Raw genomic sequence first — 22154 nt, forward strand, 5'->3', positions numbered from 1 at the left:
CTTTGCTTTTGGTTTTGTATAAACAACTTGCCTTTATTTTTTTGGTATATATAGGTACATTATATGTATATCAAAAATAACTAGAGGAAACCATGGTGCACTTAAAGCTATTTGAGAAGGTCCACCTGAAGCAAGCACTTCAGGATGGGGTAGAGTGACCCCTTGGGGGGGAGCCCAGCCCTGAACAGAGATGGCATTAAAATGAGAATAGAAAGGGGAACTCTCTGCTGGGATTAAAATGTGCCATTTGCTTTGGGGATGGAAGGAGCAGAAAGCCAGATTAAATCCCCCAAGAAGCCCAGAAGAGAGCAGAGGGTGAGCTGAGAGCGCACGCCTGGGCTGAGAGCCCCCTCCAGGCACTGTGTGCACTTGAAATCACTCACCTCTGGGGTTTTTTTGGGGGTGGGTGGGGGTGGGGTTTCTTCTCCAGGAGCCACTCTGCCATCCCCAGGGGCCAGCCACCAAACCGCTGGATAACATGGGTGCCCGGCACCATGGGCAATGAGAGTGGGGGCTCAGCACAGAGGGGTTCAACCCTCAGTTGCTGTGATTGTCCACTGCCTCCTAAGGCTGGGGAGCACCATTTGCTTCCGCACCCCACACCCCTGCTTGCAAGGCCCCTGGTGCCGCTGCCTGTGGTCCCCCGTGCACCGCACACAGCTACATGCAGGGTGAGCATGGGAGACACACAGGGGTGCCAGCCAGGAGGTCCCCAGAGTGGGGCTGAGCCCAGACACGGGGACAGGATTTGGCACCGTGTGGTGCTGCATGGCTGCGGGCATCCTGAGAAGCAGGACTGGGATCGCCTGGGACCTACGAACACACGACAGCCAAGGGAAAGTGGCAGTGGCCCCGAAGGGATCTGAGGGGCAAAGCTCAGCAATGCGCTGGCCTGGCAGCTCTGCGGCACACATCTTGGCCACCCCAGGCCCCCCAGGAACCCCATTCAGAGCCCTTTGTTGAAGTAGACAGTCTCCAGCTGTGGGTCTTTCTCCTGGATCCGAGCTTGGACTTCAGGCTCCAGACAGCCCACAGGCATTGAGCTGCCGAGGGGACACAGATATAGAGGATGGAGTGGGGACACCCAACCCTGGGTTGGGAAACCACCTACTGCCACCCCCTCCCCACCTGCACCCCATGGGGACATTGTTCCGTGGCCCAGCACAGACCTTTGTGTCTGCACCACTGCGTGTGCGCAGGGACATGTGTGTGCACACAGTTTCAAGCCTCTGACCACTTGAAGGAGCAAAAGCATCTCTTGGGAGTCAGAGAGCACAAGGAATCCATGCACCCTCTGCCTGCACCCCATGTCCTGCCCCACGGGAGCCACACGCACAGTCAAGGTGTCCATCCTTACCTTTTCTGCGGGAAGAGCGCGCAGCACAGTGGGGTGGCGAACACCAAGCTGCAAGGGAAAGACATGGAGAGGAGAAGCTGGGCTGCATAAAACACCTGCTTCCACCCACGACCCGACTCCAGAGCAGCAAGGAGGCAGCCCAGAGCCGTGCTGGGAGCTCAGTCAGAAAAGGGGTAAGGAGACTCCTTCTCCAAGCTCCAGACCCTGCATTCAGCTCTTGAAGTGGGGCAAAGCCTATCCCCATCAGTGTGGGAACAGCAATGCTGAGCAGGAGCCCGTGGCAGGCTGGAGAGACATCAAGATGGACCAAAACACCTCCTAGCTCTGGGACCTAATCTCCCATCCCATCTGCCTGGGTGGGCACCAGCCTGGCTGAGTTCCAGCATCCCCCGGAGGAGCTCTGGGGCGGCTCTCACCTCCCCAGCCAGGTAGGCCCCCCAGCAGCACTGTCCCCCATAGGCAGGCTCGGTCTGTGCCTGAGGCAGCAATGCCCACCAGTGGAAGGTGACTTACCAGAGTCCCACCAGGCTGACCTGCAGGGGAGCGTTCAGGTATGGGTACCGCTGCCGGAGACAGGGAGAGGCTGCGTGTCAGGGGGGCGGACAGGGCGGGAAGGTGTCTGTTCTCTGATGGGGTGCAAGGCCCAAGGGGTGCCAGCACTGTGACAAGGGAGAGGGGTGTCCCCCTGCCCACCCTCCCACCCCAGGAGCACCAATACCTTCAGGAAAGCTCTCTTCTCCAGCATGTTCATAATCACTGGGGGGATGGCTGGGGCAGAGGGGAAGGAGATGAGCTCCCAGTGCTCATCCCACATCCCACACTGCCAGGGGCCAGCTGCAGCCCCCAGACACGGGTGGAGGAGGGGACACTCACCCATGGCCGGGGCTGCCATGCCAATGCGGGACACCACCACCTGGAAAATGGCCTTCTGGGCTGCAGCTGTGGACTCGCCCAGGCGATTCCCGTTTTCATCCGTGACCGGGATCCCCAGCTTGAGCTCTCTACCGGGACGGGGGGTGAGGAGAGCACACGGGTGGGGAGATCAAGGGGCAGGGCAGGAACACAGCACAGAGCCACCTCTCCAAGGGAGGTTGGCATCCTCCTTTATTCCCCATCCACTGCCTGCGTAGTAAGTTGGGGGGTTCTCAGCTGGACCCACATTCACACTTGGGGGGGTCCTCGACAGGGCTGGATGGGGATGGGGAGTTCACAGCCAGCTTAACCAATAACCCCTTGAGATGCAGCTGGGTGCTTGTACCCCCAAACCAACCCCCCAGGGTAAGGGATGCCAGCAGGGTCAGGAAGGAAGTCTCCTGCAAGTCCATGGCACTCTCCCTACCTTCCCCACCAGTGCCTGGTGAACCTCAAAGCGAGCCCGAGCACCCCATCCCAGCCCTGGGGCTCACCTCTGCCTCATCAGCGGGATGTTGATGCAGTTGGCAGCAGCCACTGCCGCAAAAGGCACGTACCGGCCGATGATGGCTGGCAAGTGCTGGGGGGGCAAGCAGGGAGCACATCACGCAAAGGGTCTGGGGGCAGAGCTGGCTGTCCCCCAGTCTGCCACCGTCCCCCTGCAAGATCCTGATGAGTCCAGTCCCACTGGGGAAAACTATTCCCTCCTTCCCTGCAACTCCCAGCTGGTAAAAGCTGCTTAGCCCAGGGGGTCCGGGGGGGTCCCACATCCCCTCCCACCCTGGAGGGAGGCTGAGGGTTTAAAGAAGCCTGGAGAGATCCAGCTGGGGATAGAGTGGGGCTGTAGGGACCTCGGGCTGTAGGCCACCTCCGGAGCTACCCCTGAGGAGGGGGACTGCTCTCAGAAAATCCCTTTCCTCCATTTTCTCCCCTGCCCCAGGTAATGAGGTGAATCCCCTGCTCAGCTCAGAGCTCAGGGACACCCCACAGGGAGGGTCCAGGTGCCTCCACCAGTGACGGCCAAGGGCCACATTACCTTGGTGAGAGATTTGAGCCCCAGCGCTGTGACAACTGCCCCCGTGGTTGCGCTCACATAGGCTGTCCCCAGCTGGCTGCAAGAGCAGGAGGTGACACCGATAAGCTGGGGTCCTCCCATCCCATCCCCCACCAAAGGAGGGCACAGCATACCCTTCAGTAGCATCAGGGCCCCTCTCCCAGCTCTACCACTAACCCATGGCACCGGTGTCCATCTCTGGCTGTGCCAGGTCCCCATCATCCCATCTCACAGCCCCCCACTATCCAGGAAGCTACTGAAGGCACCCCCTGGAATTTTGGGGTGCCCTGAGGACCTGGTCAGAAGGATGCTCACCTGGGGGTGATGGGTGCATCCCCGCTGCGGTTGGTGTAGTTGACAATGGCGTTGAAGGACTGGTTGACCCACTGCCAGAACAGCACAGCCGGCGTGGTCCTACCAGAGAGAGGAGGGCGCTGGTGGCACTGGGGGATGCCACCTGTGCTGTATGGCACCAGTGCACTGTGGGGTATGGGGTGAGTCCCCTTCTCACCCCTGGGCCAGGAGGGTGCCTATGGAGGGGTTCCCCCCACCCCAGGTGCCCTCCTGGCCCTGGGGTGAGGAGGGGACAGGTACCTGTAGAAGGTCAACATGCAACCAGTGATGGTCATGTTCATGGGGACCTGGGCAGACATGCGTCCCACGAGGAGCATCTTCTCACCCGTGTCAGGGTGGAAAGCCGAGTCGTAGATGTACTTTGCCCGCCAAAGCTGGTCCTCTGTCAGCCCTGGGGGTACCGTGCCCGCCCTGCCGGGTAAGGGTATTACCCATTGGGAGACCATCTGCCAGCACCTGTGCCCTACCTGGTCCCCCACCCCATGTGGGGCAGCTAGGAGGTGCCTTAGGGTCTGGCCAGGCAATCTGGGGGCTGGCTTTGGCCAGGGGGGGGCCAGCACCACTCCTATTCCCACCCCTGGTGACAGCCCCAAGGCCATATCCTGCCCCGGAGCAGTGCTGGGGATGGTCACCCCCCTCTGGGTACCTGTAGTCCTCCACCACCCGGCGGGCCTCCTCCAGCGCGGCCCCTGAGAGCAGCAAGTTTCGGGGGTCGGTCACCATGAAGAAGTGCTTGGCCCGGCCCTGGAAGGTGCTCTGGTCCCAGCGGGGCTCCCGGATGTTGATGGTGGCAGGGAGGGATGGTAGCATCTTCTGGGGGGCACACGGTTAAGAGGGATGCAGTACCCATGGGTGTATCCCCCCCAACCCACCCCCCACCCCTGCTGGGGCAGCTCTGGGGAGACACAGGTGGGGGATAGGGAGCCCCTTTGCAATGTAGCTGCCTGGGGACCCCCGAGCCCACCCTGCAGACAGGGCAGCTCCCAGGTGGGGTGACACCACCACTGCACCCCCCTCACCCTGCAACCCGCCAGTGGGGACCCTCCCCAGCCAGGCTTACACCAGCCACCAGAACCGTTAGGGAGTCCCCACCCCAGCAGGGCGCCCAGCCACGGGTGGGGGGATGGGGACCCGCCGCCCCGGGGGTAGCGCTCCTGCCAGTCACGGGGGAGCGGGGGGGGGGACGAGGGAAGGCACCGAAACACACGGCACGGCCCCATTTCCACGCCCGCCCTTCCGCACGTGTGACACCGCCCCCACACCCCCCCACCATAACGACCCGGGCCAGGGGCGACCCCCCACACTCACGCTTCCCGGGCGGTGCCCGCCGTGCCCGCCCCGCCGCTGCCGCTGCCGCTGCCGCCACCGCCCCGCTCCCGCCCGGCGCGCTGACGTTCGGCTTCGTCACGGGGGGGCGGCGCCGCGCGAGGGGCGGCGGGGGCCACGCGGGACCGGGCCGGCTGCGGGGGGGGCGGTACGTGCCAAACCGCACGCGGCGTCTGCATCCCCCACCCGCCCCCCCCCCCGATTGCGCGCGGGGGTACGCGCGGGGGTGCGGGTGCGCGGGAGTACTCGCGCGTGGGCGCGCGTTCTCGCGCGGGCGTGTTCGTGTGTGCTCGCGTGGGTGTGCGCGTGTGCGCTCACGTGCGCGTCTGTCCGGGCGTGTGCGTTCACGTCGGCTTCCGCTCGCTCGGGTGCTCGCGTGTGTTTTCACGTGGGTGTTCACGTGCGCGTTTCGGCGCGTGGCAGCGCACACACGGGTGTCCCTGTTTCGGCCGTTTGTATCCGGGGGCTCAAGCGGGTTTTGGCGACTGGGCCACGCGCGCGCGTGTGTGCTTGTAACGTTGTGCTCACGCGGGTCGCGTTGGTGGTCACGCGTGGCACGGCAGCCGCCCGCGAGTGCGTGCAGAGCAGCGCCTCTGCAGAAGCGGGCGCCTGCTTGTGCATAGGGGTGGCGCGTGCGGGCACACGCGGGTGCGCGGCTGCACCTGTGTGTGTGAACAGGGCTGTGCACGCGTGTGCACCGCCGCGCGTCGGCTCTCCGTGGGCGAGTGTGGGTGTGCGCGCAGGCGGCACGGCTGGGCTGGCACGCGTGTATAAACACGCATGCCGTGGTCGTGCGGGTGCATGGGGTGTATGTGTGTGTGGGTGCGTGTCCCTGTCCCCGCACCGCCCGCGCCCCCCCAGCCCCTCACCCAGGCTCTCCCCCGCCGCTCGCTGTCGGGGTGCCCCGGGGGGGCTGTTGCGCGGACCCGCCCCCCGTGGGAGTGGGGACCCGCCCTCCGCCCCCGCCGCCCCCCCGCAGCCCCCCCGCAGCCCCCGCGCATCACCTGAAACCGCCGCGGTGTCGGGTTCGCGCTGGCGGCGCCGGCCCCCGCAGGGGGGGTCACGGGCGGCCCGGCGCGGACGCGATGCCCCCCAGGGAGGGGAACACGGGGGGACACCGGCTCACATCACCGGAGTGAGTGGGGCACAACGACACCCCCCGTCCTCTGGCCTCGCCTCAGTTTCCCCTGTGTGCCCCCGCGGAGCTCCGCGCTAAGGGAGGGGCTCGGGGGGGGGGGGCGCCCACTCGCCCCACGCAGGTCCGCGGGGGGACGCGCCCCCCCCCCCGAGCCCCCCCACGCCGTCCCCCTTTGGGGTGGGGGAGCCCCGTGTGTGTCCCCGTCCCCAGCTGCAGGGCCAGCCCTGGCCACTCTTGATTGACAGCTCCCGCGCCCGATGGCCGCGCCGGTCCCGCGGGGGCAGCCAATCCCCGCAGGCGGGGGGGCGGGAGGAGATGCTGCCCCCCCCGGCCTCTCCATCCCCCCCGCGCTGCCGGGTGTCTCTTTCGCAGGTGGCACCATGGGGACAGGTGAGGAGGGCACGGGAGGGAGGGACGGCGTGGGGGGGTCCCCAGCGCCTCTTCGGGAAGGGGGCACTGCCGGCGGGTGCGGGGGGGGCGCAGCGGCGGGGACACCGGTGTGTCCCCCTCTCCGGGGCCATCACTTATTTATTGAGGTCAGGTTGGGGCGAGCGGGGTCGAAGCGGGGGGGGCCCTGTGGTGGCGTTTCACCCATGCCTGGAAAATCCCCGTGGTAACTGCCCGGGAGGGTAGCGGGCCCATCCCCCGCCCCACGGCAGCTCCCGGTGGTGTAAATCGGAGGGGCTCCGGGGAGGATGGGGAGGGGGTCTGCAAAGCCTTCCCAGGGAGGGGCCAGGGGGGTCAGGTCCTGCCCTCCGGCATAAAGCTGAGGTCCCCATGTCCCCTCTCCAGAGCTTTTCCGGATTTACGCTGCCAGACAAAGCCCCTTTGCACCCCAGCATCTTTACCCCAGGGCAGGGCGGCCTGTGCCCGTGGCCCCCATAGTAGTACCCAGGAGCCCTGCAGCAGTTTGGCCCCCAGGATACTAAGGGACAGGAGGGGATAGGGCTGGAGAGGGGGTCACAAAGCTCCTTGTCCCCCCAGGCTGTGCTGCTGTGCTTGGGACTCATCCTGCCAGCGCTGAGCACCCACGCCAGCCGGCCCTGGCATTGCGCTGCTAAGAGGGAGCAGTACCCAAGCCTGGGCATGTGCTGCTGGATTATGCCATGTCACCCCCTGGCCAGTGGGCAGCCCCAGCCCTGTGAGGACGCAGCCAGCCCTGAGCCAGACATCAGGACGCCGGGGTGCCCAGCACTGCCATGGCCCAGGGCTGGGACACGGCGCTGTCAGGGATGACTGCAGGCAGCCGGTCGCGGAGCTCCAGCAGCGAGGCCAGCCTGGCTCCCTGCTGCCTCCTGAGCAAGCAGAGCCGCCTGCTCAATGGAGCCATCCAGGGCAGCCGTGCCACCTCCCCCATGGGCCGCGTCATCCTCATCAACACCCCCATCGAAGGTGAGTGGGATGTCCTCCCAGCCCTCTGCCCACCCATGTGGCCAGGGTGGTCCGGACACCTGGGTTCCCTGGGTCTGGGGGTAGGGAGGGTTGTCCTGGGACTGGGGACATCCCCAGCAAGAGAGACGCCCCCCACCGTTGTTAGCACCCAGCCTGGGTGACACATCCCATCCTCACAGCCAGCAGCAACGAGAGCAACATCATCAATGCCATCACAGTAGAGAAGAGCGTGGGCGGCAAGCTGGGCTTCAGCGTCCGTGGCGGCTCTGAGCATGGGCTGGGCATCTTTGTCAGCAAGGTGGAGGAGGGCAGCACTGCTGGTAAGTGGGACAGGATGAGGGATGCTGCTGGGGACAGGCACATGCCAGCAAGACCCTCTTGGGAAGTTCCCAGTGTCATGGTGCCACAGCAGTGATGCCACCCTGCATGGTGGCAAGCCACCATTTCCTCCCTGACGCCTCCAGCCGTAGGGTTTTCAGGCTGCCCATGGAGAAGGGCTGGGGATGGGAGTGGATGGCCCCATGCCGATGGCTCCGAGCTCCATCCCCAAGCCACAGTGAGGTGACAAGCCCTCCCCTGCCTGCTATGGCCTCGGTGCGATTGTCAGGCATCCCCGTCTGTGTTCCCATGGGGTTTGGCTCATGTTGTGGACACCAAACAAGGACATCGGTGGTGGGTCAGGTGCCCAGCAGAGCCATGTACCCCTTGCAGAGCAGGCCGGGCTGTGTGTTGGTGACAAGATCACGGAGGTGAACAGCGTGAGCCTGGAGAACATCACCATGAGCAGCGCTGTCAAGGTCCTCACTGGCAACAACCGCCTCCGCATGGTGGTCCGGCGGATGGGCCGTGTGCCAGGCATCAAGTTCTCCAAGGAGAAGACGGCATGGTGAGCAGGGTGTCCCCTGTGCCAGCACCCCAAAGCCCAGCCTCGCGGAGGGCACAGTGGGAAGGCTTGGTGAGGGGTGCTTGGGGGAAGGGAGGGTCTCAGAGCTGCGGGGTCTCTGACAAAGGTGGGGAGAGCCCAAGGTGGAGCACAGGATGGGATAGGAAGGTCTGGAGCAGGCAGGGTGGGTGCAAGCCCCATCCTCAACATCCCCCATCCCCATCGCTTTTCCTCTGCTGGGTGACACCAATGGTGCCATCCTGCTGGAAGACCAGAGCCAGAACCCCGAGCCCCCTCCAAAACTGTGCCCATGCTCCAGGGTGGACGTGGTGAACAGGCGGCTGGTGGTGGAGAAAAGTGGCTCGACGCCATCAGAGAGCGGCTCCGAGGATGGGCTGCGGCGCATCGTCCACCTCTATACCACCTCTGACGACTACTGCCTGGGTTTCAACATCCGCGGTGGCAGGGAGTTCGGCCTCGGCATCTATGTCTCCAAGTATGGCTGCATCACGGCACCCTAATCCCCACTGTGCCCATTCTGGGGGTCGGCACCCTCTCCCTGGCTGAACCCCCCACCCTCATAAGACTGTGGGCATCACCACCGTGGGTGCTGGGGTGCAGGGCTGCCCAGGCAGAGGTGTGAGGCAGGAGCAGGGCTCCTACAAGGGCTTAGCCCCATCCTGCCCCCCCTCCTCACTGCCCTAGGGTAGACCCCGGGGGGCTGGCAGAGCAGAACGGAATTCGGGTGGGAGACCAAGTCCTTGCAGCCAATGGAGTCAAGTTTGAAGACATAAGCCATAGCAAGGCAGTGGAGGTGCTGAAGGGGCAGACCCACATCATGCTAACTATCAAGGTACCTGCACCCAGCCCTGCAGGACCCCTGGGTGAGGTGGGGGCGGGTCGGTGTGTCCCCGCACTGGCACTGCCCCAGCTCGGCCCAGTGCCCGTGGGGCTGGTGCGGCCACCAGCTGGTTGGGTTTCAGGTGGGTGGGAGGTGGGGGGATGCATTATTCATGGCTGGTACTGATCGGGTTCACCCAGGGCAGCTGGCACACTGACCCCCACGTCCCCTCCCCTTGTGCCTAGGAGACTGGCCGGTTCCCTGCCTACAAGGAGATGGTGGCCGAGTACTGCTGGCTCAGTCGATGTAAGGGCAGTGCTGCACGGGTACCTGCAGAGCCACCGGGCTGGGACGCGGAGGGGCTGGGACCCCATGCAAGGCTCCCTGGTGGGGAGGGAGAAGGTCCTCGTTCCATGGGGTCCCATGGCCTTGGAGGAGGCATGAATCTCGCTGTGCCCAGTCAGCATCCCCATGGTCCCCATGGCCATGCAGGGTCCCACCTGTCCCCTGTTCTTCTAGGGGACATGAGGAGCCCCGTGCTGTGGCCAACAACCCCATGGTCCCACAGTGTCCCACGTGTCCCCAACCTTGTAGGGGACATGAAGAGCCCTATGTAATGGCCAGCAGCCACCTGGTCCCCCCAACTTTGTGCATCTCCCCATGTCCCCCGTCCTTGGGGTGCAAACAGAGCTCCCCGAGGCCCCATGGTTTGTCAACCCATGTTCCCACTGTGCCTTTGCAGTGACCAACGGGCAGCTGCAGCAGCTGTCTCAGGCCTCAGAGACCAGCTCCTCCATCTCCTCCTACTCCTCGGGGCCAGCACCAGGGGCAGTGAACGGGCTGGGGATGGCCATCACAGGCCTCCCCACCCGCACTGTGGATGTGGCCATCTCCACAGAGGACGGGCCACGGCGAGGCTGGGTGCGGGAGCGTGCCGAGCGGGCCATGCAGACCGAGCCAGCCACCGAGGGGCTGCCGGAGACACGGCGCATGGTGCGGCCCCCCGAGCTGCTGCGGGACACGGCCATCCGGGGCCAGGGCACCCGTGAGCCCCCTAGCACTCACCCACGCCGCACCTTCGCCCACTCGCCCAAGACGGCACTGCTGCTGGCGCTGAGCCGCCCCCGGCAGCCCATCACACGCTCCCAGAGTGACCTCACCGTCGCCGGTAAGCACCGGGGCACAGCCCCACGTGTGGGATTCACCCCTGGCTGGGGTCCCCCTCCAATGCTGCACCCCCAGCCCTGGGCATCCCATAGCTCAGCCTCTGCCCCATATGGAGCCTGTCCCTGGCTCAGGCATCCTATAGCCCCTGCCCCATACAGATACCTGGCCCCCACTCCTGGGCATCCTATAGCTGAGTCCCCGGCCCCTACCTCGGCACTCTGTAGCCCCCACCCCATATGGACACTTGGCCACCAACCCTATGCATCCTATAGCACTGCATAGCCCCTAGTCCTGTCCTGGGCTTGCAGGACACCCCAAAGACCAGCCCCACAGCCCCTGGAGGCCCCCTGCACTCTGCAGCAGGTCTCTCTTTCAGTTAGTGCCACCCAGTAGCCCCTTCCATGTCCCAGGTTCCCAGTCCAGGCCTCTTTCCAGCCCACAAACACCATTTGGAGTGGCATCACCTGGCCCCTCCATTCCAACCCCTCCACCTCTGTCCCCAGAGGAGAAGCGGAAGAAGGAGAAGCCAGAGGTACAAGGTACACGGGGGGCCCCCCCAGGGCTGCACCGCTCCAAGACCCTCGTCAACCTCTTCTTCAAGGGTGGCCGTGCCACCAGCCAGAGCTGGGCCCCACCCAGCCAGGAGCCCCCCACCTCCGACCACCGAGCACGTGCCAAGTCCCCAGGGCGCCCTGATGGGGACAGAGGTACTGGGCTGAGCGACAGTGTGGAGAGGGACCCAACCTGGGACCGGTCCCACTTTCTGTGGGTACCGTGGCCCCATGTGGCATCCCTGGCATAGGGGGGCGTGGGGAGGGCGTCTCCAGGCATGCAATTTTGGCAATAGGCAGTGATGCCACTGGACCCCCCCCCCCCGGGTGCTTACCCCTCTCCATCTCCCTTGCAGTAGGCGCTGTGCAGAAGTTTGTCATCCGGAGCCTGAAGCGGGGTAACGGGGGTGCCTGTGTGCCTGGGGGGGGCTGCAGGGCAGGCTCTGCATGCGCCTGGCCCCACGCTGCATGCGTCTGTCTGACTCTGGTGTGGATGGAGCTGGGGGGGGTGGCTTGTGGGGTGCCCAGGGCAGTCCCTGCCGTACTGGCCACCCCTTGTTGCTGTGCTCTCGCAGAGAAAAGCCAGCGTGCCAGCATCCTAGGCCCAGTGGGCATTGCTGCCCTGCAGCCCAACAGCAACCCCGAGGCCCGGCTCCCACATATCCAGGACACTGCTGCACGCCTCCTCAGCCCCGACGAGGTGACGGCTGTGCTCCGCCACTGCTCCCGGGTATGGTGCCGCAGGCAGGGTGCGGGCAGGGCAGCACCAGCAGCCTCTGCATCCTAGAGGACACACTGACCAGAGCTATGTGCCCACATTAAGCTCTGGGAGGTAAACTGAGGCACAGGGGTTGGGGCATCCAGCCACTGACACCCCTCCTGTACCCACAGTACTTGCACGAGGGCAGCGTGGAGGATTTGGTGCAGCCACTGCTGGCCATTCTAGACCGGCCTGAGAAGGTCCTGCTGCTGCGGGATGTGAGGTGGGTGGTGCCAGGGGTACCCCAATACCACCCAGCCAGGTGGGACAGACCCAGAGCCTCACACGCGCTCTTTGGCCCCAGTCACGTTCCATCCCAGAGGCGGCCACAGCCTGACTCCCCCTTTGCCCCGGCAGGAGTGTGGTGGCCCCCACTGACCTGGGCCGGTTCGACAGCATGGTGATGCCGCTGGAGCTGGAAGCCTTTGATGCCCTGAAGAGCCGCTCAGGTAGAGCCTGGACCCCTCCACGGACCTTGGCTGAGGGGTGGGGGCAGCAGGCGGGGGTGGGCACAGCCTGGGGGGTGATCGGTGGCTCTCCCTGCCCACAGTGCGCTCGCCTGCCCTCCGCCCAGCCCACCATGACATCCCTCCCAAAAGACACCTCATCACACCTGTGCCTGGTGAGTGCCACCCCACAGGGTCTGCCTAGCCACCAGGCTGCTCCGTTGTAGAGGGCACCAGGAAGGGGAGGGTGCTGGGTGGAGGGGGGTATGGGGGCAATTTGGGGGACGAGAAGAGGAGCTGGGTTACCTGGGTGCAGGGTGTCCCAGGGGAGAAGGGGTCTGGTGTCCCTGGTTGCTGGGAGGTCCTAGAGTAGCAGGATCTGTGGGCCAGGGTGTCTTGGGGAGGAGGATCTGGAGTCCCTGGAGAGAGCTGGGGTGCCTGGGAGTGCCTGGGTGTCAGAGATCCTAGGGAAGGGACCCTGGGTGCCTGGGTGGCCCTGGAGGAGGAAGATCTGGGGCCCTTGGTGCCAAGGGGTTCCCTGGGTGGTGGGGGTCCTAGGGAGCAGGGCTGTAGGACCCCAGTGGTTCCCTGGGTGGTGGGGGTCCCAGGGAGCAGGGCTCTGGGGTTCCAGGGGGATCCCTGAGTCCCTCTCATTGCAGACTATCGGGGTGGATTCCTGCTGAAGCCAGCAGGGGCCCCAGAACCAGAGGAAGCTGGGGGGCTGCAAGCGAGCCCAGCCCGGACACAAGCCTCCCCCAGCCCCCGCTGGCTTCACCCACGCACCTACACCCCGCTCCCTGACGTGCCAGTGGATGCCTATGCCTGCACCAGCCGCCCCCCACCTGCTGCCAGCCGCCAGCCCCCCAACTGGCTGCTGGCTGAGCCCCTCCTGGGCGAGGGGTGCGGGCACTCACACAGCCCCCAGCCCACCCGGCGCAAGGAGCCCCCCGGGTTGGTGCCTGATCGAGGGGCTGACATGCTGGGGAAGCCCTGGCAGGCACCGCCCCGCCTTGCACCCCTCTTTGGGAGGCCAGGGGGTGAGGCAGGAGCTGGGGTGGCCACCAATGGCCCTGGGGATGCTGGCAGAGAAGAGGAGGAAGAGGAGTACCGGTTACTCACTGTCACCCTCTCCAAGCTGAAGCACTCGCTGGGTGGGTGACACGCAGGTGGGACCCCAGGGACGGGGTGGAGATGGGGTGGGGACCCTCCTCCTGGCACCAGTGTTGCTGGGATGGGTGGGACCCCCTTTACAAGGGGCACCCCATTTAGGGGACTGGGGCAAAATCCCAAGCCCTGCCCCTACCTGCTCCTCCAAAACTAGATGGGGAGAAGAGGATCTGCCACTGTCCAGTGCCCTTGTCCCTGTAGGACCTACCAAAACAGGGCAGGACAGAGGCATGGCTGCCCGGGGGAGGGGGGGTGCTGTGCCTGGGAGTGGGTGGGGGCCCCAGCCTACCTGGGTGTGAGGGTCTCGTGGCTCCCTTGCAGGGATCAGCATCTCTGGTGGCATCGAGTCAAAGGCACAGCCAGTGGTGAAGATTGAGAAGATCTTCCCTGGGGGAGCTGCGTTCCTCAGTGGTGTCCTCAAGGTAAGGGGGAACCTCGGGGGACCCTGCACACCTGGTTGGTGGGCAGGCATCTAGACATCCCCACCCTGCAGTGCTGCTGGGTGCTGGGAGGCCCCTGGCACCCCAAAAGCAGCTGCACTTCACCCTGTTGCCTTCTCTCGGGGGTACTAGGCCGGGCAGGAGCTGGTGTCAGTGGATGGGGAGAGCCTGCAGAACATCACCCACCAGCGGGCTGTGGACATCATCCGCCAGGCCTACCGCAACAAAGCCAAGGAGCCCATGGAGCTGGTGGTACGGGTGGCTGGAGTCCCCCCAGAGTGATGCTGCACCCTTGCTTCGAGGATCTGTCCCATGCTCTAGAGGAGCTGAATAGCTCATTCCAGCATTGAGCTGTGGCCAGTCTCAACACAGGCAGAGGGCATGACAACCAGAGCCGCCCCACAGGTACGGAGGAGCTGCCTGCAGCAGGACCCGAGGCAGGGGGCAAGGCTGGCAAGATGGGAGGGGGACAGGCAGCCCCAAACCCTGCTCTGGACAGATGGACACAGCCCTGAAAAAAACACAGCCAGGGGCTTGTTTTTAATGGGTGTTTCTGGGTGGTACACGGGCAAGCCGGGCTCTGGGAACAGGACACAACGGAAATAAAGTACAAAAATCCCCCCCTGGAGCCAGGGGCGACCAAGCCAGAGCTGGGCACAGCCAGGCTTTTCCTTTGGTTTCACCCCCCTGGGTGCCCAGCTGGACCCCCTGCCTCTGCCTGCCCTGAGTGTCCCCAGGGTGTCCCCAGCTGGCACCCCAGCACCGTGCCCCTCTCCCGTGGCAGGCTGGGCATCACAGGGGCATAGGCCAGGCTTTTTGGGGGGAGGGGGGAACAGAGGGATGCCAGGGGCAAGGGCATGGGAAAGGCACTGAGGGCAAGCTGCCCCATGGCAGGGGTGAGGAGTGGCACAGACAGTCAGGGTGTGAGCTGGGAGAAGGTGATATGTTTTGGTAGGTCCTATAAAAATAGAGTTATTTAAAATGGCACAGAAACTAATCCCCTGACAAACACAAGGGGCATGGGGCAGAGGCTGGCACAGGCAGGGACAGGGCATATGCCATCCCCTCTGGAAGTGGCTAGGTGATGGTGCCAGCAGAGATGACAGGGAGGGGACAAGCCAGCCCTCCCCCTGCCCAAGGTGACCCTGGCTGAAGCCAGCGCTGCTAATCCCCTGGGGCGCTAAGAGGATCAGCAGGAACCAGCTCCGGGTGGCCCCGAATCAGCACCCACCTGACTCCACAACTCACAGGCACCCCCTCTGCTGCAGTGGGTGCCGACACACTCTTGTCCCAACGTGTCCATGCTGGGGAGGGGGCTGCACCTGTGGTCCCCTCTGCCCCCTCCCAGTACCAATAGTCTCTGCAGAGCCAGGGGGAGAGTGGGGATCCCCACAGATCCCAAAATCCCAGGGGCTGGAGGCCCCCCCAACCCTCTGAGCACAGGGTGAAGGCAGGCAGCGTCTCAGATCTCGGTGGCCGTGATCTCCTCAAAGGGTGGGTCAGGGCCAGGGGGGTCGCAAGGCTCAGGCAGGGGGTCCTCGCCTTGGAGCCGGAGATGCTGGAGCCGCTGCTCAAGCCGCCGGTTGCGACGGTACATCTGGATGTAGCTGTACTGCAGCTGCTTCTGGTAGCGGATGACCCGCTCCTTCTCGCCCTGCCACGTGCCACGTTCCTGCTCGAAGGCATCCCGCTGCTCCTGTCCACGCCGCCGCTCCAGGGCCACCTCCACCCGCAGCTGCTCCAGCTGCCGCCGCAGCCCCACAACACCCCGGGGCTCCTCGCTGGGTTGGGGGCATCCCTCGCCGGGTGGGGGGCACCCATCACTGGGTGGGGGGCACCGCCCACGGGCAGCTTCCCGCAGCCCAGCCACCTCCTGCTCGAGCCGGCCGGCTTTGGCGCGGAAGAGATCAGCCTCGCTTTTGCGGCGCTGCAGTTCATTGGCACAGACCTCCAGCTCCAGCGCCTTCAGACGGGCGGCCTCCTGCAGCCCCTGTGCCCGCCGCTCGCCCACCTGCATCTGGGCCCGTGCCTCCCGCAGCTGAGCCCGCAGCCCAAGCAGCTCAGCACCCCGCTGCGCCAGCTCCGCCTGCGCCTCCTTCAGCTGCTGCTTCAGCAGCGAGATCTCCCCTGACTTCTGGCACACCTGCAGGGATGATGGGGCTCAGGCACTGGCCAGGACCCCACCAGCTGAAGCCTGTCTCCCCCCCGACTCACCCAGCACCGTCGGACAACTCACCTCCCACTTGGTCTCCTCCAGCCGGGGTGCCAGCTCGGTGCGCTCACGCTGGAAGGAGGCACAGCGACGCTCCAGCAGCTCCCGCTCCTGCAGCAGCTGGGCTAAGTCCTCCTGCAGCTGCTTCTTCTCCTGCTGCAGCTGCAGCACCTGGAGCTGCAGGACCTGCTGCCCTCGCTGTGCTGCCTGGGCCGCATGCCGTGGCTGGGCCGCACAGCGGTGCCGCAGCCCCTCCAGTTCCTGCTCACAGCGCCGCTGCTTCTCCTCGTACACCTGGGGTGGGTGGGCATGCTGGAGGGGTGGCACTATTCTTCTGCTTCTGCCCCACTTCTGCTGCCCTAGCTGAGGTGGGGACCCCCTGCCTACAGGGAGGGTGGCAGCATGTCCCCCCCAAGCAGAGGAAGGGTCCAGAAGGGCTGCGACGTAGTGGTGCCCCCCTCCCCATGCTCCCCATCCCTCGGCACATTGGTCTCCCCATATCAGCACCCCCAGAGCCTGTAGAACTCCCCCAGCCCCACCACCAGCAGGGAGAAGCTCCAGGTGCATCCAAGAGAGGGCACCCCAAGATGAGGCATCCCAGTCTGTATAACTGCCTGCCCCGCAGACAACAGAGAGGTCCCCAGGGACTATATAGGACCACCCACAAGTGGGGAAAATCCCCATTCCCAGACCCACAAAGTATCCCCATACAAGGGTCCCCAAAAGGGCTTCCCCCCCCAACACAGGGGGACAGCCACACAAGCTGCCCCAGGGAGGGGGACAGGGACAGGACAGGGATGCGTGTACCTGGCAGACGGCCACCTCATTCTCATCCAGGCTGTCACGCAGGAGCCGCAGCTCGGCCTCCCTCTCCCGCAGCTTGTCCTCCAGCTCGCGCACCAGCATGGCCTCCTCGCTGGGCAGGGGAGAGCGCCCGCAGGAGCCGCTCTCCGAGGAGGGCCGGCCCCGGCCGCTCAACGAGCCCGTGCTCTTGCTGGAGGACGAGCGCCCGCTGTCCGAGTTGGAGGGGCGGCAGCCCCCCAGGGGGTCGGGGGGACCATGGGGGGTGGCTGGCAGGGCACCCACCTCGGGGGGCTGGCTGCAGCCCGTGCTGTAGGTGGGCAGGCTGGAGAGGGAGTTGCGCCCCGAGTCCGAGAGGGTGCTGGCACGGCAGCTCAGGGAGCCGGGCTTCTCAGCACCCAGCAAGTGGGTGAGGCTCACCTGGCTCTCTGAGAGCCCTGGGCGAGTGCCTGGCTGGGTGCTCCGGAGCTTGGGCACCACTGGCTTGAAGGCCATGGGGCGGATCAATGTCTTCTCCACATTCTGCCGGGTGAAGAGGGGAGAGTTGGGAGGGCTGGGGAGGACTGGGGGTACCCACCACCCTCCTGAGGGGCTGCCTGGGGCAGTGATAGGAGTGTGCCCCCAGCCCCAATACCTTTGCACCTAAAAGGAGACAAGGGCCGGTCGCTGCATGCTCCATCCCCCCTCCATGGGGTGCCCAAGGGGGCTCCCACATGCACCCATAGCACAAAAGAAGGGACATCAAGGGCATGGAGACCACCCCATCCCCAGGGACACCAAAAACATTGGCCCAGCTGACAGCCCCGGTGTGGCACAGGGAGCAAAGCCGAGGCCCTAGCACCCATCCACCCCACTGCAACCCCCCCTCACCTCCTCCAGCTTGCCAGAGACAGGGATGAGCTTGGGGGGTGGCCCCCGGAGGTGGCCATTTGGGGCTCGGTCATCATGGGGCTCATCCGAGTCGCTGCAGGGGCTGGTGGGAGAGGGGGCATCAAGCCAGTCGCTGCAGAAGCCGCCATTGGCATAGGCATGGGTGACACTGGACACAGCTGCATGGGGCTCCTCAGGGGATGGGGGGTCCCGGTGGGTGGCCTGGAGCAGGCCCTCCTGCTTGCGGAAGGAGGCAGCGGGGGGCCCCCCATCACAGGGTTGACTGGCTCGGTCGTGGCGGGGCCGGCTGGGCAGCAGACTGCCGACGCTGCCCATGGTGGCAGTGGGTGAGCAGGCGGCAGCACGGAGCTGCGCGGCCCCCTCAGCAGCAGCCTCAAGGGGCACTGGCAGTGTCTGCACGATGGCCATGGCAGGGGGACCCCCGGCGGGCAGGAGCGCGCGGGCAGCCTGCAGGAAAGGGAGACAGCGTGTCAGAGCAGCAGCCACCACCCGTCATGCCCTGGCCAGCTGCCAGAATCCCCAGGTGGGGCACGGGGGCACCCCTAAAGCCCATCTGCCACCCTCAATCTCATGGGTGTGGGCTGGCCTGAGGGGAAGCAGGCAGAAGGAGATGCCAAACGAACGAGAACAAAACCGCAATTAGCTGGGGGGTGGCATCAGCACCACCCAAGCCAGGCTCAGCACCTTGGAGGTGCCAGGGGCTGTGGTGTGCTGGTGGCACTGAGGGGCAGCAGCAATGTGGTCCTGCCCCCCACTGTGCCCCGGCATGACCCTGCCGTGGGAAGCATGCCAGGGCTGGAGGTGAATCCCGAGAGGCCTGCGGAGCACTGGCTCCCAGGCAGCGGGCCCACCTGCCTGCCCTACAGCACCCACAAGTGCAGTCCCCACAGAGAGTGTGGGGCAGCCCCCCACACTGGGGACAGCCAATTCCCCTGCCCCACAGCCCCCATCTCTCTGCAGTGACCCACGGATGGTGCCCCCCACCCCCAGCCATCCACAGTGGGGCACAGGGTCCCCCAGAGAGCCGACAGCCCCTGCCCATCTGCTTGCCAAACCCACACCACCTGCGGGGGCTGTTCAGAGGGTCTCTACTCTGACCCACCACCGGGATGGGGGGGGCCACACCACACAGCCCCCTCTGCTACAGGTGGTTGGAGCCCACATGGAGCAGCAAAGGACAGGGGGCTCTGCCCTAGGCACCCCTGCTCAACCCTCACTGGACACCCCCTCCACTGAGAGGGCAGCTGCCGGGCAGGGGGGTGGCCCAGGATGTAAGCACCAGGCTCTTTCCCAGCCCCAACACATGGGTGCCCTTGTTCCTGCCCCGCACATCCCCCACCAGCCAGGGGGGCTCTGCCAGTGCCCTGCTGCAGCCACCCCTGCCCCAACCCACGCCATACGCCTGTGTGATGTGAGGCAGCCGAGGCTGGATCCATTCCCTGCTGCCTCACTGCATCTCGCACATGGCTGCAGCTGGCACAGGGTGCGGATGGGGGGGGCCATTGCCCGCATGGTCTCGCCAGCCGAGCTGTCACCTGAAATCAATCTCCCTGCCAGTGCGCCGGGGCGGGGGGGGAAGTAAGGGAGAGATGCCGGCGAGCCAGCACCCCCACCACTATCACCCCCACTGGCATGTGCCGCCCCCAGGTACCGTGACCTCACACCATGCCTGTGACACCCCCGGGTGGGAAGGTGGGTGACCCCCTCTGTACTCACCTCGCCAGCTGCTGCCCATCCGTCCGGTCCGCTTGGGCCCCCGCACAGCAAACACGGCACCACCGGCTCCTGAAGCGGGAAGGAGAAGGGGAAGGGTGTCAAGGTGCCAAATGGCAGCAGGGGTCCCTGTGCCCCCCACAGTCCCCCCAGCCGGCAGGGCCGGGGCAGGTGGTGCCAGTGTGGCACAGGGGGCAGCAGGGGAGTCGTGCAGTGGGTACACTGCTCCCAGCATCCAGGGAGGGCTGCGGCCACGCCGGGAGGGGTGGTGGGGGCAACAGCACCCCGTGGGGACCCAACGCTGCCGGATGGGCAGGAGCAGGGATCAGGGACGAGGCAGGGACATGGAGGCCCCTGTGCTAAAGGGACATCTCGGTCCCTTCCCGCTGCAGCCAGGCAAGGCGCAGCACCCCACCCCAGCAAAAACCCCCCGGGACGTGCAGGTCAGGGGGATGCCCCTGGGGACAGCTGGGTCCCCGCACAGCCATGGAAGGGCCACTGCCACTGCCGGGGCCCTACGCTTGGTGGCCGGGCTGGGAGGTGGTGGGAAGGGACTCCATCTTCTCCCTCCCACAAGCCCCCACAGCCCGCCGAGAGGGTCCCACCGCCACTCAAGGGGGGCAAGTGCCCGGCGTGGGGGGGCAGCCACCCAGCCAGCTGCCAGCGCCATGCAAAACCTCCCTACAGCCACCCAGTAAAACCAGTCAGCAACTGGGGTGGCGTCACCGCCAGCCGCTCCGGCCGGAGTGCAGCAAAGCCAGATCCCACCGTTCCGACCCCAAAACAGCAAGGGAAGGCTCGGCCCCTGCTCGGCTGGACCCCCACCTGATCTGCTGTGTGTTTTGGGCCCCTGCGGACACCCACACCTCAGTGGCACCTCAGGGTCCCCCCAGGGCAGGGGGAAGAAGCCCCTCATCCCTCCCCACACACCCGGCATGCGTGGGGTGGACACCCCCCCCCATGCCTAGCTACACCCCCCTCTAGTCCCCCTCACACCCCAAGGCTCTCTGGGTGATGCCACCTCCCTTGTCCCCTCCCCGCCCCCCCGCCCTCCCACCCACCTCACGCTGCCCCACTGAGACCCGCAGCGCCCAGCCCACCCCATGGTGCTTCCACCCTGCCAGAACATATGGCCCCCCAAAGTGCTCCATAGCACCCCCGGCCCCCTGCTGCCGCCCAGCTCCCCCAAAGTGCCCTAAAACACCCCCAAAGTTCCCCATTGCACCCGCAAAGTGCCCCATGGAGCCCCGGGGCCTGTACTGCACACAACACCCCCAAAGTGCCTCACTGAGCTCCGGGGCTTCTGCTGCCCCCCAGCTCCCCCGAAGCGCCCCTAAAACACCCCCAAAGTGTCTCATAGAGCCCCTGGGCCTCTGTCTGCCCTACAGGTCCCCTAAAGTGCGCCTAAAGCACCCCCAAAGTACTCCAAAACACCCCCAGAGCGCCCCACGGGGCCCCTGGGCCGGTACTGATTCACAGGTCCCCCAGAGTGCCCCCAAAGCGCCCCGCGACCCCCCAAAGTGCCCCAAAAAGTCCGTGGGCCTCCACATCCTCAAGACACCCCCAAAGCGCCCCTGAAACACCCCCCAAAAAGCGCCCAGGACGCCCCAGGGCCACCGCTGCCCCACAGTCTTCCGGACACACACGCCCCCCCCCGCCCAAATCGGCCCCCGGGGGCCCGTCCCCCCCCACCACCCCAAACGCCGGCAGAGCCCCCGAAGCGCCCCCCACCGCCCCCCCGAAGCGCCCCCGGGTCCCTCGCGTCTCGACGGCCCCCCGGCTCGCCCCCAGGCCCCCCCGGCCCCGCGGGACCCCCCGGCCCCGGCCCCCGCACTCACCGCGGTCCCGCTGCCGCCCTCCCGCGCCGCGCCTCGCCCCGCCACGCCCCGCGCCACGCCCCCGCCGCCAGCCACGCCCCTCCCCAAAAGGCCCCACCTCCCGTCAGACTCCGCCCCCTAGGCCACGCCCCTCTGATGGGGATTTGGGGGGCCGTGGAGTGCGTGGGGCACCCACACCCAGGACAGCCCCACTCACGGCCATCGCGGGGGACCCCCGGGCTGAGGAGGCGGGGGAGGGGGCTCATCCCCTCCCTTCCACCGCCCAAGCCCAGCCCCAGGGTCTCCATTCCCCCACCAGCAGCCCCACACCCAGGGGATGAAGGCCACTCCCTAGGATTTGACCCCCCCCCAAGTTGTTTGGTGAGTCCAGCACCCCAGCAAGGGGGCTGGGGGAGGAAGCTCTGCCCTGTCTGCTGCCCCCCTCCCACCATGGGTCCTTGCAGCCCTTGTGACCCCCAACAGCCCCAAATTGGGGGAAAACAGAGAGGAAAAACCCCACATCAACCCACCCACAGCCCAGGGAGCCATGGGACCCCACCTGCCCCACGGGGGGCTGGGACTGCCCCAAGTCCGCCTCCCCCCCAGACCCCCCCTCCCCAGGCTCAGCTCTATCCCAAGGAGGGATGGGTGGGAGATAGGGGGGGGTTCCCCACAGCCCCATGAAAGCACCCACCTCAGGATAGACTGAGGGAAACAGGGGCCAGGATGCCAGGGGGCCCTGGAGCTGAGGGGGACACTCATAGACCCCACCCATGCCTGCACACAAACCCTGACCCAGCTGTGCTAGGGGCCCTCCACCTTACCTCCGCTTCCCCCAGACCCTGTGCCATCACCCCAAGCCTGCCCTCGGTGGGTGAGTGGGGGACCTCACACCTGCACCCACAGCACCCAAGGGTGCTCTCCTGGCCATG

At 65.9% G+C, this 22154-nt stretch overlaps 3 protein-coding genes across 7 annotated transcripts; 1 reads left to right on the forward strand and 2 right to left on the reverse strand.

Moving 5' to 3' along the window:
- Positions 1–6: 6 nt before the first annotated feature.
- On the reverse strand, positions 7–5643 carry SFXN3 (sideroflexin 3). Of its 3 annotated transcripts, none has more exons than XM_075107331.1 (11): positions 5532–5643; positions 4324–4490; positions 3918–4088; positions 3639–3737; positions 3306–3381; positions 2764–2849; positions 2231–2358; positions 2076–2125; positions 1871–1920; positions 1358–1405; positions 7–1043 (listed from the first exon to the last, which is right to left on the reverse strand). In XM_075107331.1, the coding sequence occupies exons 1-11, from the start codon at positions 5622–5624 to the stop codon at positions 947–949; spliced, it is 1065 nt and encodes a 354-aa protein (XP_074963432.1). In that variant the 5' UTR covers positions 5625–5643; the 3' UTR covers positions 7–946. The 3 variants fall into 3 exon arrangements, with proteins under 3 accessions (XP_074963432.1, XP_074963430.1, XP_074963431.1); XM_075107329.1 differs by lacking the exon at positions 5532–5643 and adding an exon at positions 4986–5075; XM_075107330.1 differs by lacking the exon at positions 5532–5643 and adding an exon at positions 4986–5073 and having other exon boundaries at positions 4324–4487.
- On the forward strand, positions 5096–14326 carry PDZD7 (PDZ domain containing 7). Of its 3 annotated transcripts, XM_075107326.1 has the most exons (17): positions 5096–6531; positions 7126–7533; positions 7713–7853; positions 8245–8419; positions 8736–8912; positions 9122–9269; positions 9503–9563; positions 10000–10425; positions 10928–11131; positions 11332–11373; positions 11551–11705; positions 11867–11958; positions 12093–12184; positions 12286–12357; positions 12841–13332; positions 13670–13770; positions 13921–14326. In XM_075107326.1, the coding sequence occupies exons 2-17, from the start codon at positions 7341–7343 to the stop codon at positions 14068–14070; spliced, it is 2721 nt and encodes a 906-aa protein (XP_074963427.1). In that variant the 5' UTR covers positions 5096–6531; positions 7126–7340; the 3' UTR covers positions 14071–14326. The 3 variants fall into 3 exon arrangements, with proteins under 3 accessions (XP_074963427.1, XP_074963426.1, XP_074963428.1); XM_075107325.1 differs by having other exon boundaries at positions 11332–11705; XM_075107327.1 differs by lacking the exon at positions 11332–11373.
- LZTS2 (leucine zipper tumor suppressor 2) lies at positions 14301–21283 on the reverse strand. The gene is made up of 6 exons (XM_075107328.1): positions 21244–21283; positions 19409–19477; positions 17672–18139; positions 16808–17323; positions 16025–16294; positions 14301–15931 (listed from the first exon to the last, which is right to left on the reverse strand). The coding sequence occupies exons 3-6, from the start codon at positions 18098–18100 to the stop codon at positions 15251–15253; spliced, it is 1896 nt and encodes a 631-aa protein (XP_074963429.1). The 5' UTR covers positions 18101–18139; positions 19409–19477; positions 21244–21283; the 3' UTR covers positions 14301–15250.
- Between the last annotated feature and the right edge of the window lie 871 nt (positions 21284–22154).

Source organism: Phalacrocorax aristotelis, chromosome 12 (genome assembly GCF_949628215.1).
Source record: "Phalacrocorax aristotelis chromosome 12, bGulAri2.1, whole genome shotgun sequence".
NCBI lineage: Eukaryota > Metazoa > Chordata > Aves > Suliformes > Phalacrocoracidae > Phalacrocorax > Phalacrocorax aristotelis.

Bases quoted from the DNA above. Each gene is read 5' to 3' on its own strand.
- SFXN3 (XM_075107331.1), bottom strand. From the start codon at position 5,624: ATGCACAAGCAGGCGCCCGCTTCTGCAGAGGCGCTGCTCTGCACGCAC. The intron at 3,738-3,917 runs GTACCTGTCCCC...TCTCTCTGGTAG, and splicing joins TGCATGTTGACCTTCTACAG to GACCACGCCGGCTGTGCTGT. The intron at 1,921-2,075 runs GTATTGGTGCTC...TGTCTCCGGCAG, and splicing joins AGAAGAGAGCTTTCCTGAAG to CGGTACCCATACCTGAACGC.
- PDZD7 (XM_075107325.1), top strand. From the start codon at position 7,341: ATGGCCCAGGGCTGGGACACGGCGCTGTCAGGGATGACTGCAGGCAGC. The intron at 7,534-7,712 runs GTGAGTGGGATG...CCATCCTCACAG, and splicing joins CATCAACACCCCCATCGAAG to CCAGCAGCAACGAGAGCAAC. The intron at 11,706-11,866 runs GTATGGTGCCGC...CTGTACCCACAG, and splicing joins TGCTCCGCCACTGCTCCCGG to TACTTGCACGAGGGCAGCGT.
- LZTS2 (XM_075107328.1), bottom strand. From the start codon at position 18,100: ATGGCCATCGTGCAGACACTGCCAGTGCCCCTTGAGGCTGCTGCTGAG. The intron at 17,324-17,671 runs GTGAGGGGGGGT...TTCACCCGGCAG, and splicing joins TCTCTGGCAAGCTGGAGGAG to AATGTGGAGAAGACATTGAT. The intron at 16,295-16,807 runs GTACACGCATCC...CACCCACCCCAG, and splicing joins ATGAGGTGGCCGTCTGCCAG to GTGTACGAGGAGAAGCAGCG.